This window comes from Sinocyclocheilus grahami, unplaced genomic scaffold, assembly GCF_001515645.1.
Source record: "Sinocyclocheilus grahami isolate Dianchi unplaced genomic scaffold, SAMN03320097.WGS_v1.1 scaffold85.1, whole genome shotgun sequence".
In the NCBI taxonomy this organism is placed as follows: Eukaryota; Metazoa; Chordata; class Actinopteri; order Cypriniformes; family Cyprinidae; genus Sinocyclocheilus; species Sinocyclocheilus grahami.
The window spans coordinates 947,111-961,996 of record NW_015505264.1 but is presented as its reverse complement, the minus strand read 5'-3'; the positions used below and the strand labels follow the sequence as shown (position 1 = coordinate 961,996).

Sequence of the window (14,886 nt, the reverse complement as noted above, 5' to 3'; positions counted from 1 at the left end):
CGGAAGAATAATGTTTTTATTAATATCATTACACTTTATTTGCTCTGTTTTATTTTGTGAAACCTTGCTACATATATGGAATAACCATTTTTTAAAAGCAATAAGCCCTGTGAAGCCGTGGGTTACAGTGAATTTATAACAGCTAAGGGGCTTTAAACAACGCCCCTTAGCTGTTATAAATTCACTGTAAACCACGGCTTCACAGGGCTTATTGCTTTATTTGACCCACCTGAAAGTCGCTGAATAAAGGGGCCGTTCACACAGAACGCGTTTTCCCATTCCACAGCGCTACTTTTCCATTGTTGTTATGTAAACACGCAGTAGACGGATGTGTTTAACAAAAAAACCCCGGATGTGTTTGACTGTTGCGCTGCAGCGTCCCAGCATTCTAAAAACGCTAAAGAACTAAAAAGTTCAACTTTTAAAAATCTCGACGTCTTGCGTTTTTCCCCATGCTACTGCTTGTATCTCTCGTTTTTCGAAGGAAAAGTTCAGTTTAAGAGAAAGTGCATGCCATTCTTATTTGAGAGTATAGGCTATATCAAAAGTAAGCTAAAAATTGATTCATTTGCATAACAATGACTTTGTTAGAAGACAGGTTTCTGTTTAATGGTCTTAAGGATATAGGAAGCACCTGTGTGGTGAGGTAAAGTTGAAGTGATATTAAAAACGTTTTTTGACAATGGTCACAGACAATGACTGTTTACATGGACATCAGTAATCTAATTATTTACCTTATTCTAAATAAGACAATATTATGATTAAGGTGTTTACATGAGTTGCTTTTAGAATATTCCTTACATGTTCCCATTTTTTACATGTTATAGTACATCGATTAATGGCACACGTAATTACGTCCCCACGTGACGCCATCCGACGTCCTCTCCAGAATTTCCAGTAGCCCCTCACTGCAGAACACAAGATCCAGGGGTGTGGTTGGATCCACATCTAGGGGGTGGAGGTGGGTGGGTTTAGGAATCTGGGGGTGGAGACGGGTAGGTTTAGGTATATGTAAGGTGGGAGGAGCTGGATCTGGATCTAACCACGCCCCCTGGATCTTGTGTTCTGCAGTGAGGACCATCTCAGAATTTTACGTATAAACATATAGTTCGTCTTCGTGATGATGCCATATACAGTTGTGGGTGTTTCCCAATCAACCCTCTCGACCGCAAAAGCCAATTGGCACCTAATTTATTTATACCTTGGCCAAATACCCATACTTGTGGTCTTTGCACTTGACCACTTATATGACGTATTTCCTGTATTTGGCCCAAGTGTTCAAGTAAGGATGAAGACCACAAGTGTGTGTTGAACTTTTCATTACCTGATGGGACACACTTATAGTGTTGTAAAAATGCAAGTGTTTACATAGTGTTATTTTAATTTGAAATACTTTGCATTTTAAAATCAACTTCTAAATGTCTGTTCAGTCAGTAGTCCCTATAGCATGACAGAATTTAATTTTCTAATTAAGTGATAAAAAGTTGCAAATGTTTACAAAATAAATACCACTACTCATCTTTACACCAATAAAACGTGCAACACTTAGTTTTTCTACCAAATTATATGTAATATCTATTTATTGTATTAATATCTAACTTACACTGGAAAGGTTTCCGTTACCTCTTGCGCGATATCGGTAAAAAGTCTCACGATTTATTTCCAGAACATGATGCATGATGGGATACACTAAGCCTCGAATAGCGCTCCGGAGCGGTATTCGAGATAGTGTGGATTTAGTGTGCGTTAAAGGGCACTGTGCTTTGGCGGTTTTAAGACCTGGGACAGTCTTGCGCACGCGTTCTCAAGTGGTCAAGACCGCAAGTGCGGGTATTTGGACAAGGCATTTGCCTCATACTATTGACTTACTCATGTGAACATTAACAATGCAATGCCCAACACTAAAAGAAGTATTTATTAAAAAATAAACAATCTTTCATTTATTCACTCATATGTCAGCACAAAGTGTTTGACTTTATTTCGAATCAAATCAAAGCATGAAGCACAAATCAAAATTTGGGCCTGCTGTGATTGTTAGTAAACTTAACTCACAAAATGTAATTTTGCTAATTAACTCAAACATTAAATGATTGCTGGTCATGGGGTTGTGAACTTGGATGCCCAATGCAAGTCATGCATGCAAATAATGTCTGTGAGCTGCAGACTCTTGATTCCTTATGGATGCCAGAAAGTATTTAGGGATGAAAATGGAGCAAAATCAAGTGTTATCACTCAGTCTGCACAGAGGAATCGTTCTGAAAGCCTACCAATAAAAAATAATTTGGCATGCAAGCAATAAAACAATTGTAATCCTATTTACTTGTGTCTACAACGGCAGGATAATCTTTGGTTTAAATGTTTGAGTTGTCTTTCCTCATCCTTCTCTCCCTCTTTTTAAATAAATTCAAATTATCGAGTCAGTTGAACAAAATTAGAGTCCTTTTGTTTTTATTAGTGCGTATTACTGTTGAAAATTACAGATGATCATTGCGTTCTAGTTTGCTATTGTTGTTCCGATCATCGACTGTCATTCTAAACTTAAGCTAACAAAGTCATTAAATTGACTCCCTCGCGCTCTCATTATGCGTGGTGTTAATAACCACTAATTAACTTTGCTTACGCGCGCGTCTGAGAGCACGTCTTTTTGTTCGCCCTTTCAAGCAGAGCAGCATCCAATTAAGTCACAGCAACAGGAATGAAGACACACCACCTCTGGAGCACAACTGTCATCAGTGTGGCTGCTAAATTCAACAGTGAGCCGCTAACCAGTAACCTCTACCACCAACTAATTCATAATCTGATATTCCTGCTCATGTATGTTTTGAGATGGCAGATTAGATAGATAGATAGATAGATAGATAGATAGATAGATAGATAGATAGATAGATAGATAGATAGATAAAAATACATTTTTTTAAATTAATATGCAATTATCCGTGATTATCCACCATCAAAACGAAATGTGGCGGAAACTTTCCACATGAATTACAACTGATGATTTAAAATAGCGTCAATCAAGATGCAGTTCTCGTTTAGTTTTTTTGCTCAACCGACTGGATTTATCCCTGAGCGCTTTTCTGAACACCAGGAGATGGCGCTGCTTGAAAACGTGGGAGTGATGGGGTCTATATTAGGGATTTAGACACTCTAAGACACAGCTGTTGAGCTGTTGGTATAACATCACCGAAACGAAATAAAGTGTCACCTACTGTTACTTACAGTTTGAGAAAAGCTTCTTGTTATCGGAACAGGGGGTGGTTTGCATAAGCGTAGCCAAAACCCAACGGATTATGGGCCATGTAAACCCTGCAAAACAGAAGACGATTGTAGAAATTATCAAGTTAGGCTGTTGTGAAAATATGACACACTGTGGTATCGGGTAATAGAGGAGCGTGAAACTGACTGGCACCCACTAACAGCTTGCCTGCCTGCACGTAGAGCGCTAAATAGATTCAGGACTGAATATGGGAAAATTGCGCTTTTTAAAAAAAAAAAATGCGTGCGTGTAATTAGTGCATTTAAACAAAGCGCGGATGTCCTGCTGGCGGTAATAGTCCCTGACATTTCTTTTCTTGGGTTAATAACAGAGCGCGTATAAATGAATCAAATTGTGCCCCCAAATTACATAGCGACTTTAAATACCCGTCTGCATTACGCGCCTGTTTGGGAACGAGAAAAAATGTCTTATATTGTTATTATTGTCATTACTCTCTTCTGTTGATCTGCTTGGTGATTAAGTTTCAGAGGGAAAAAAAATAAGAAATCGTCGTAGTGTATGTTCAGTGTTGTTTATGAAGCTGATATAGGCCTATATCAAAGTCCAATTAAGACCAAACATCAAAACTTTCACAAATGTTTTTAAACTCGAGCATTCTTCACGACCATAATCTCAGTCAGCCCAAGAGCAGAATCATATAACCTATGAAGAAGAGCGAGTAAATTGCGGCTTCGTTTCAAGTTTGGGATTGAATTGTGAAAATGATCCTTTTAACATTGATGGGTCTGAGCGGCGGATAGGGTCATGCCATCCGCATCAGGTTAAATAGACTTTCATTTAAAATTACATTCTCAATCTGTCTCTCCAGTCTTCTGGAGTCTAGTTGCCTGCAGTACGCCCTCACCGGCCTATTATCACCACCCTCACTTTTTAAGTCAATCATCTATAGCTATCTGATCGCTTCACTCTGAGAGGACGGGCAATTATGCTAGGTGCGTGTATTCGCACACGAGGACCAGGTGAGCGATTCACCCGGTCAGGCCTTGCCTCTACTGGCTCGGGTCTCCTTTTTGAAATGGCTATGGCACAGAGAGTGTAAAATAACATCAAATATAGCATCACAACTAAACAGATAGATAGACAGAGCAGCCAAAATTAGACAAACGGGCTGTGTCCTTTTTTTTCTTCTTTTTTTAAATTGCTAAAAATAAATGCATGGCACGAACAGTATCAAATAGTATAACATCAAATAAAAATAATTATAGTAAAAAAGCAAGATGCTCTTTCAGCATTATTCTCAATAAAATAAATTTGTGTATTTTTTGTAATGCCAGTGTATTTGAATATCTTCTTATTTTTATTAATTATTAATTAATTAATTTATTTATTTAGCCTATGTATTTGGAAATTTAAAAAGACACGATATAATAATAATAATAATATATTTGAGTTATGATTAAAAATAAAACATCCAACATCTTGGTAAATAAAACATGTTTCTGAATGTGTTTTTCCCACTTGTTTAGATAAATCATTTGATTTCAGTTCAGAGTTTTTACTGAAGTTCTTTCTTTATTAATCTAATTTCAGTCTAAATGTGGAGGTGCTTATCAGTAAATTCAGTAGCCTAATCCATCACAACATTAGCTGAGTTCATACCGTTTAACTTTAATAGAAAAATATATAAAGATCCCCCTTGTTCTCTTGGGAGCCAATCAGATTTGCGTTACACGTCAATGCAACAGAATGGAGAGCGGAGCTACTGTGGATCAGTGCATATGGCATTAGCGGCTAGGGTGGGATAGGCAAGAGAGACGTTTCAGATACAGTGCGAGAGAGAGTAACAGTCACCCACTCGAGCACAACCTCGGACGATACAAATATGACTAGTCAATACGACGACGATAGCCGCGACCGAAGCGAATGTAAAAGCAAGTCGCCCACCGTGCTTTCCTCCTACTGCATAGACAGTATACTGGGCAGAAGAAGCCCGTGTAAAGTCAGACAACTGGGAGCGCAAAGTTTGCCAGCACCCGTCAGACCGGACCACGACAAGTCAGCTGAAGGTAAGCACCTAAACGCTTTGACGTTATTTCTTTTATGCTGTTTTACGTTTTGTCACAAACATGGCATACAGTTAATAGATTTCGAGCGCATGTGACTTCACAGTTGTAGAAATGTGTACAAATATAGTGTCCCGGTCAGAAGCAACACCTCTGGGTGTGAAAACAAAGTCCTGAAAGTTTTGAGAACCTCTCAAATAAAAACAAAAAAAATTAAATGAGCAGCATTGAAATGCTTAGGTTGTTAAAACACTTTACAAAATGCTTTACAACTTTATGGATAATCTTTTAAAGTTCCTCATAAAACTGTGAAAGATATGGCTTCTTAATGGACCAATACTTTGATCAGGCTAACAAAAATGTATTAAATCATAAATCCCTTGTTTTCTACCATGGCAATCGTTCAGTACCATGGTAGCCTATATATCAAATTACCATCTGATAGCCATGACTATATAGTTTACAGTATTGAAGAACCTGCCAAAATAACTTTTTATTTTTACTAACCGTAGGAACCACCAAAAACATTTTTAAGAGTGCGTAATATTTACAAAATCCATAAAGCTGAACAGGTGCATGTGCGTTTATAATGCTGCCTTAATTAACAGTGCTTGGTGCATTTAAAAATATTATATTCTTTTATTTTTCCAGTCACCTCTAAAGAGAACTCGTTTGACGCGGACATGCACCTGCCGCCCAAACTGCGCCGGCTCTACGGCCCTGGGGGGAAGTACCTGGACTCCGGGAGGGGGTTTCACGAGCATCTAGAGAAGGGTGAGAGGGAGAGACTGCTGGACCAAGCCTGTGAGAGTCTCAAAATCAGCCAAGCGCCACAAGTCAGCATCAGCCGTAGCAAGTCGTACAGAGAGAACGCGCCCTTCAGCCAGAGTGATGAAGGCCAGAGCCCCGAGCACACGGCCCAGGAGCTGGTGGAGCTCAGCACGCTGAAGTTTGAAGAGGACGTTGTCAAAGAGGAGGCGTGCGGAGACGCCAGTCTGTCTCCCAAGGATGAAGAGAGCCTGCACAACGATGGGGATGTAAAAGATGGAGAGGACAGTGTGTGTCTGTCGGCCGGCAGCGACTCGGAGGAAGGCATGCTTAAACGGAAGCAGAGAAGATACAGGACTACCTTCACCAGCTATCAGCTGGAGGAACTGGAGAGGGCCTTCCAGAAAACACACTACCCTGATGTGTTCACCAGGTAGATATACCGCTTATTATGGTTTATAGATTTTGATTTTAAGATTTTAAGTCATATTATGAACAGAATGCATTCCTTAAAATGAACGAAAAATATAATAAGCATTTTTTCCCCCTAATTATAAAAAATGCATATCAATAAAATAATGTATTTTGTTAAATTCAGATCTGTATATATTTTAATCATCGAAATAACATCACTAATCCATAGCCTACTATAAATTATTTTTCCAATACAAACCAACATTCGAAGAAATAAACAAGCCAGTCTGTCTCCCAAGGATGAAGAGAGCCTGCACAACGATGGGGATGTAAAAGATGGAGAGGACAGTGTGTGTCTGTCGGCCGGCAGCGACTCGGAGGAAGGCATGCTTAAACGGAAGCAGAGAAGATACAGGACTACCTTCACCAGCTATCAGCTGGAGGAACTGGAGAGGGCCTTCCAGAAAACACACTACCCTGATGTGTTCACCAGGTAGATATACCGCTTATTATGGTTTATAGATTTTGATTTTAAGATTTTAAGTCATATTATGAACAGAATGCATTCCTTAAAATGAACGAAAAATATAATAAGCATTTTTTCCCCCTAATTATAAAAAATGCATATCAATAAAATAATGTATATTGTTAAATTCAGATCTGTATATATTTTAATCATCGAAATAACATCACTAATCCATAGCCTACTATAAATTATTTTTCCAATACAAACCAACATTCGAAGAAATAAACTATTTAATATTTATATATAATTTATAATAATATAATGTAATATAAATATAATATTAAATTATAAATATTTTTTAACATTTCAAATATTTGTAAAAACACAAAGCCCCAGTTGAATATATAAAACATTAACTTATGTAAACAATCAATCATTTAAAAAAGGGTATGAAATAAAACCTTTGTGGCCAACACTTCTGTTGTGTGTATATATATATATCTATATATATATATTCCGTTTAGAAGCTACATTTTATTCTATTTTGCTTTCCTCGGATAAAGAATACACCGGCTGATCGTTTTATTAAATCGAGGAGATAATTGGCGTGACATTCTGTAGTAGATATCAGAGAAATAATCACTAAAATGTGTGCACACTCGTTTATGTCCTGCCCTGTACAATTTATTCTTATAAGACTGAAACTCACATTATTCTCTATGGATCGGTTAGTTAATACTGCTAGTATCACACTGTGAACATTAGTGACCGTCAAAATAAATATTTGTGGCCCTTAAAAGAGCTCAAGGCCAGCAGCAGCCTACTTCAAACTCAAATGTATAAATTAATAGTTTTAATTAAGAGGTTTATTTAAGTTTGACTGTTCTGAAGGGGGGTTAGGCCCATTTTTTAGTTTCTCTGATCAAATGCTAATTTTGGGGTTCTGGAACAGCAATAGAAAAGTAAGCCATAACAATGCGGACAAGACGAACTGAAATATACGTTAAGCATTATAAACTATTTAAAATGTCATGGTTTTAAATAAAATAGCATAATAAAATTAGGCCTATTTTTTATATTGATCTGATGTAGGCTACTTTGTCCTTATGTCATGGATATAAAATTAAATTTGAGTTATACAATTTTGTTTATAAAAATGTTGCTATACATTGATGTTCTTTATTTTAAAAGGGAAATCACGGTTTACGAAATTTGAACATTAATAAGAATTTTGTTTTTGAACTTTATTTTGAAAATATTGCCCTACATTTATCCGTTATTCGTATAGTCACGTTGTATAAAAGAACAATAATCAATATGCCAGACAACATAAGTCTATCAAATAAAAAACATCAGTCTGCCTAATGACAGATTTACCCGAGGACCGTTTTTCTTTAACCAAAATGTTCGTTGTTGATCATGAAATATCGATGTTTATATTGACGTGGTAGATAATTGTCATCAATTTAGCCAGGTATATTTTCAGTAAATGCTCAATTTTCATATAATAGTCTAGATGCCATTATTTCCATCATTATGTTGTTACAGTCGAAACGACCCATTATAAAAACGTACAAGTTATCCGTTCGATTCTCATCAGCCCCAAATTGCTTTCATAGGTTTCTGACAATTTAGGCAAAATCTGTTTTCTTGCGGTGTTTTTGTGGGTTTAAAAAAATCCCTGCACACATTTAGATGATCTCTGTTTTCTATTCCAGAGAGGAGCTCGCGATGAGGCTGGATCTGACAGAAGCGCGCGTGCAAGTGAGTGCTTACTTTTCTTCCTTTCGAGCACAAAAATAAAACATTAAATATATCGAATTTAAATGCATAATAATATTAACGAGAACTGTATGAAACACAATTGAGAACTTTGACTCCATTCAGATGTTAAAAGCATTTAAATTGCCGCGAATTGAGAGAAATTGCCTGTAATATGACAACTTGTCGACATTTTGAAGGTAAAGATGAACTAAATGATGTGAGCCTGCGAATTCTTGCAATTTGCTTACTTATAGACGGTAAGACAATATACCTAATGGTCTATATTTAATTTCATTTTAAAGTGACAATCGTAAACTTGGTTAAATGACCCTGTACGTCATGGCAAGGTCTCTCCTGTTATCGAAAGTTATTATACACAATAGAGCGAACATTTTAGCGGCAATTACACAGACGCCCCTGATTCATAAAAGCGCACTTAGCGAGAGAGCAAACACTGCTATTCCAGGGAGAAAATTGTGTTTGAATTCTCATCGCCGGCGCGGGGGAGAGGGAGGGGTAGAGGGATAATGCTATTTGATTTCCCATTTTGTGATTGCAATAGACCGGCATTGATCCGATGCTTTGCACTTGGAACGAGTGAGAGACTATTAAGGGTGTTTGCCACCCCTCCTTTCTCTATTCAAAGCGTGGCTCGCATGTTCAAGCCCAACTCTCATAACCAAAGAGACAGTGCAAACATGAGGAAGCTACCAGGGTTATTGGCCATGTAAAACAACAGATGTCAATTTGGAGATGTGGGAGAACAAATCACTTAACAGGCTTGATCAGGAGGTGATATAGCTAATAAATGCCCCAGGGGCCACGTAATGCAAAACGGTCTGGAGCATGTGTGAAAGGGGCCGAGGTCCCTGTTGGTTTGTCTGTTGACACTATCCTTCATTATGAAGTCCCTGTCTGCAGGTCGTGTCCTTGCCGCACAACCTGGTGGGGTTTAGCAGGACAGAAGGGGTATCGTGGGAAAGTTAAATAGCCTTTTCAAGCAACTTACATTTGGAGGAATTTAATTTAAAGTGCATTAATTGTTATTGGATGCCGTTCAGCTGTTATTCCGACATCTTTTGTTAACACGGCTCTTAATTACCACGCTCCACCCCGTTTTTTTGCACTGCCCGAACCAGATTTTAATTAGCAAAGTTAGGGTAACAGACCGTAAGTTTGGGGCCATATAATTACCCTTGACTTCCAGCCTATTTGTCACCTCATTAAAGCGAACCAAATATTGCACATGAACAAGAGCGACAAGCTCATGCTTAAATGACCATGCAGGCCGTCAGGTGGAATATTAATGGCTCTGGATCCGAAACGGGAAGGGACAACTTCTCAAAGCCAGCTATTTAAGCGTGTTCCTCACTCCAAACTTAATCGCATAGATGCATTCATCTGAACACCAGCAGTTATTAGTAAAGTTTGGACTTTGATGAGGCTTCTCTCCCAACTCTTAGGTTTGGTTTCAAAACCGAAGAGCGAAGTGGAGGAAACGTGAAAAGGCAGGTGTCCAGGCTCACCCCACGGGCTTGCACTTTCCTGGGCCGCTGGCAGCCGCTCACCCCCTGAGTCATTACCTGGAAGGAGGACCCTTCCCACCTCACCCTCACCCAGCTCTGGAGTCAGCGTGGACCGCCGCAGCAGCAGCTGCTGCCGCATTCCCAGGCCTGGCACCGCCCCCAAACAGCTCCGCCCTCCCTCCTGCCACACCCCTCGGCCTAGGAACCTTCCTGGGCACAGCGATGTTCAGGCATCCGGCCTTCATCGGACCTACTTTTGGCAGGTAAAGACCATTTGCGATAAGCCTCCAAAAGCTTTTGCAGTGATGCCATAGAAGAACCATTTTGGATTCTCCAAAGAACCTATCAGTGAACAATTCTTAGAAGAACCATTTTTCTTAGTGTGAAGAACATTTAAAAAATCTAAAGAACCTTTTTCCAGTCTGAAGATCCTTTTGTGCAATGTCAAGATTCCATTGATGTTAAAGGTTCCTCATGGAACCATATGGCAATAAAGAACCTTTATTTCTAAGAGTAATTACCACATCTAATAAATGCCCATGGCTCTTCTGTTGTACCCTGGACTCATCTGACTGATGCTAAACCTAAATATTAGCTGTATAATCACTGGTGTGAGCATGAGTGCTGTACATTGTATCACAGGAACGCTCTCTTCTGTTTAGACTATTCTCAAGTCTGGGTCCTCTGACCAGTGCTTCCACGGCCGCCGCTCTCTTGCGCCAAACTGCACCGCCAGTGGAGGTTCCAGTGCAGCCGCCGACAACCCTACCAGAACCACCTTCTTCCTCATCCTCTACGGCCGCCGACCGCAGGGCATCCAGCATCGCAGCTCTGCGTCTCAAAGCAAAGGAACATTCAGCCCAGTTGACCCAACTGAACATCCTGCCGTCCGGCACTGCGGGGAAGGAAGTGTGCTGATCCTTCTCCTTAAAAACAAAACAAAATATTAAAGAAACCATCTCAACAAAAAGCACGACCAAATCCATATAGCACTAGTACACCGGAGACCCGTTTGACACTGGAGTCGTCACCAAGTCACTGCGCCTCCCACTGGACATCATCACTATAATTGACACAGTGCACCAAACATGTTTCAAAACCCTGAACATAAAGATTCTGAGTGTAATGTAGGCATCTCAGAGGGTAAGTTAGGGAGGCTATGCTTGGTAAAGTCATTGAATAAGTCGGGTCTTTGGGTCAGGAGCAATTGGGGTAAAAGACACATTTACTGTACACCCCACACAGAGAAGAATCATTGGAACCACACTGCAATACACACAGAACTCGACATTTCTTCCTAGTCTTCTCTCAGTGCTGAAGCAGAGATGGGTCAACATGCCAAAGGGAACTGCCACCCAACCTGAACCATATCCATTCACGTTTGGCCTCAAGATTGGCAAAACAAATCAAATTTCTGAAAACGAATACTCAGCTTTACTTTCTGTTCGTTTCCAACTCTTATGTTAAATATGATATTTAGAAAAAAATTATGAAAAATAAATGTTTTTGTTTGTTTTAAGGATGAACAATGTGAAAATCTAAACTTTAGCCTGTTTACTGATCTGTTAAGGGTATCCTGTATATATAGCTCTGTTTAAAAAAGGAATGAAAATGGGGGCAAAATGACAAGAAAAAAATAGTTTCTTTCAAAAGATGTTTTGAGAATATGCTCTCGGTGTAGTAATGTAGGAATGGGTTCACGTAGATTCATCCTTTGTTCGTTTAATTCAAATTTGAGATTTTTAGATGATTATTTATGTCTGCCCGGTAGAGAGCTTGAAATCCAGACCGGGAAGTTTTGCTATTCAGTGAGAATTTTCCCTGTCGCGCGCAGGGACCAAGTCGGAATAAAAGAAACTGGTGAAACATAGACCCTTCTGTATTATTTACAACTGATAATGCGAACTGAATTTACTGAAATAAGTTTACACTTTTTAAAGGTTATCAATCATTTTATTGTCATCTTTTTAAAAAATGTAAAAAATTAAACAAAACACCATTAGTAGGCTATAGCCTACTTGGAAAACGAAATATTTCTGCAGTTCTAAAATAAAGCAAATAAAGCTTAACTACATCATTATATATTTTAAATAATATATATTTGGAGAAATTAAATGTCGATCACAAAAAAACATCTGTTGCAAAATATAACCAGGCCTAATATTTTATCGTAAATGCTTGAATAGGCGGGAAATTATTTAAATTCATTTTATTTAATGATCATACTCATATATATATGCTTTTATAGTGCCGATTTATTGCCATAAGAATTTATTTCTAGAAGTAAATGGGCAATTCGGTGGGGAGCCTGGAGTCACCAATAAGAGAAAACAATTTAAGTGGTCACTTAAAAATGAATCAACAGCAGTTCAGTGTGGCTAACTGCAATCATAAACATCCATGTCGTGAAAAGAGCCTTTTTTGCTCGTTTCAGTTTGCTGTAAATGATTGAGAATAATTCATGTCGAGCATAACCAAAATAACGTATTTATTTGTATTTAGTCAGATGATGATATTCATGACGGCTCTATTCTTCAAGCCTCGACAAAAAGCGGCTTGTAATTATTCCGCCATCTCATCCGCTGTAGGCCTTAACATGTAGAGGCGCTAAATTGGACGCAACATCTGTAAATGCCCAACTCCGCTAAGTCCCTTTCTCATTAATGAAGTAACAAGCAGTTTATCAAAAAGTCTTTCTTTCGAATTCCTTATTTAATTCCCCAAATCCCTCTCCGTTGGATCTCACGCGCGAAGCGATGCCATTACTGCAATCAATGCGCTCCATTCAAACGAAGTCATTTTCGCCAATTTGACCCGTCCATGGTGTCGAGCCAAATCGCGTGAAATTACCTCAAGGATTATTTTCTTCTTTATCGCGCGCGCCGCTGAAAAGATTTCTCCTTTCCTTGTTTTACCCGCACTAATCCGTTTCATTATGACGCCACAAACAAGCAGGATCAGCAACGATGGAAGGAACGAAATGAAGACGGGTTGGGAGGCGTGCATGGGGGATCAGTGCTCCTATAACGCCCAACAAATCCTTCTCCTAAATATCGCGCGTTAAGGACCCCCCTCTCGCAGCAAGTCCATATTGAACATGTTGGCATGCGAGAATATGTTCAAAGGAGCATTAAGCAAAGGAAACCAATTTTCTCTTCAGTGCCATACCTCCAAGCGAGGTGCATACTCTCCCCCCCCCCCCCCCCCTCTATTTGTGGAAGGGACCACTGGAGCGTGCAGTCCACTTCTGTTGGGATTTTTATGAGATTTTCCAGAATGCCTTAATCTTATTGTGAACATTATTAATGAATCGCAAACCAATTTGCTCGTAATATCTGGGGAATGCTCGCCACAATTGTAGAGGCATTGACCCGAAGTGCTTAGGGCGACTTTCTCTTTAACTCTTTTCTTACAATGCATGAATGAATGAAGAAACAGGCTTTGTGGAGACTAAATTTGAGAGTGTGTAGATGATTCATTGCCAACGTTCTGACCACAAAGTATGCTCAAGAGTGCCAAAACACCTGCTTGGGAACCACCAATAAAAATCACAGGCACCAAGTCATTCCAGCAAAACGAGTGCATGCTTCATTTTCAAAAAGCAATTCAAAACTAAATTGAAACATTCTATCAGACAAAAATGGTTTTAAATGTTAATAAATTATACATATATATACACTGTAATATATATATGAATATATCGGTCTTCAAAAAAGTTAAGTTGTATAGCTATTTTAGTCTTGTGCTCAAGGTCACGACAATGCTTCTATTAGAAAAAAAATAATGTTTTAAATCTGTAAATACAGTTTACTGTACAAAATCTTGGTAGCAGCGTTCCATTTTTTAAAATCATATTATACTGACAAACCCTTGTCCTTCAGAGTTCATTATGAAAATATTTTATGGAATTGTGCATCATTTTAATAATCCTTATGATGGTAGCAGGGTGGATACCTTACATCCCTTTGGTAAAATATGTCTATTAGAATATATATATATATATATATATATATTTAAAATACAACAGATCAAATAATACATTAAAAGAATAAACAGGAGAGAGAATATAAAAATCTTTGTCAAAACGGCATCTTCGTAGAAAAAAATACTGGATTTTTTTTTCTTGTGTCAAATGGTAACTTTTAAAAGTCATTGTTTACATGTTCCCAAGACACTAAAACAACATGAAATATCAAAATACGTGTACATTGAGAGTTCATAAATGCATGGTAAAATTTCACATGCATTCCCTTGATTTTAGCTCACTGGGCTGTGCTTCAACAACCAGTGAATAATCATGCTTTTCCATCCCGGCACAGCTCGAGACACCGGGGGTAGGTGAAAGCACTAAAGGCGCTTTGATGAGCCTTTCGTCTCCTATTGGAGCAGTAGAGTAAGAAATCACGGTGAAAAGGGCTGAATGGCGGGCCACTGGAACCCTGTCCCCTTTTGGCGTGCCTTAATTCCTTCGTCTCTTTTACCCTCATCCAATTAGACCAGTGTATTAAGCGGTTTATCATCTCATAGCCTGCTATTCAGAGAAACAAGAGGAGCACTTTGCAATAGGGCCGGCTTTCCTTTTGACACCCACGGGTACTTACATATTCCACGATGCCATGAATAATAGAGAAAGAATAGGGCACTAATTCCCTCATCAAAGAGAACCTT

The 14,886-nt window shown here is 38.8% G+C and overlaps 1 protein-coding gene across 1 annotated transcript; it reads left to right on the top strand.

The window, feature by feature from the left end:
• The first annotated feature begins 5,006 nt into the window (after nt 1-5,006).
• LOC107586699 (aristaless-related homeobox protein) lies at nt 5,007-11,656 on the top strand. The gene is made up of 5 exons (XM_016274152.1): nt 5,007-5,283; nt 5,932-6,481; nt 8,647-8,692; nt 10,156-10,481; nt 10,881-11,656. Exons 1-5 carry the CDS (start codon nt 5,100-5,102, stop codon nt 11,134-11,136), a joined length of 1,362 nt encoding a protein of 453 aa, XP_016129638.1. The 5' UTR covers nt 5,007-5,099; the 3' UTR covers nt 11,137-11,656.
• The last annotated feature ends 3,230 nt before the right edge of the window (nt 11,657-14,886 follow it).

Coding starts and splice junctions, on each gene's coding strand:
- LOC107586699 (XM_016274152.1), top strand. CDS start 5,100: ATGACTAGTCAATACGACGACGATAGCCGCGACCGAAGCGAATGTAAA. Junction 8,693..10,155: donor TGACAGAAGCGCGCGTGCAA/GTGAGTGCTTAC, acceptor CCCAACTCTTAG/GTTTGGTTTCAAAACCGAAG. Junction 10,482..10,880: donor ATCGGACCTACTTTTGGCAG/GTAAAGACCATT, acceptor TCTTCTGTTTAG/ACTATTCTCAAGTCTGGGTC.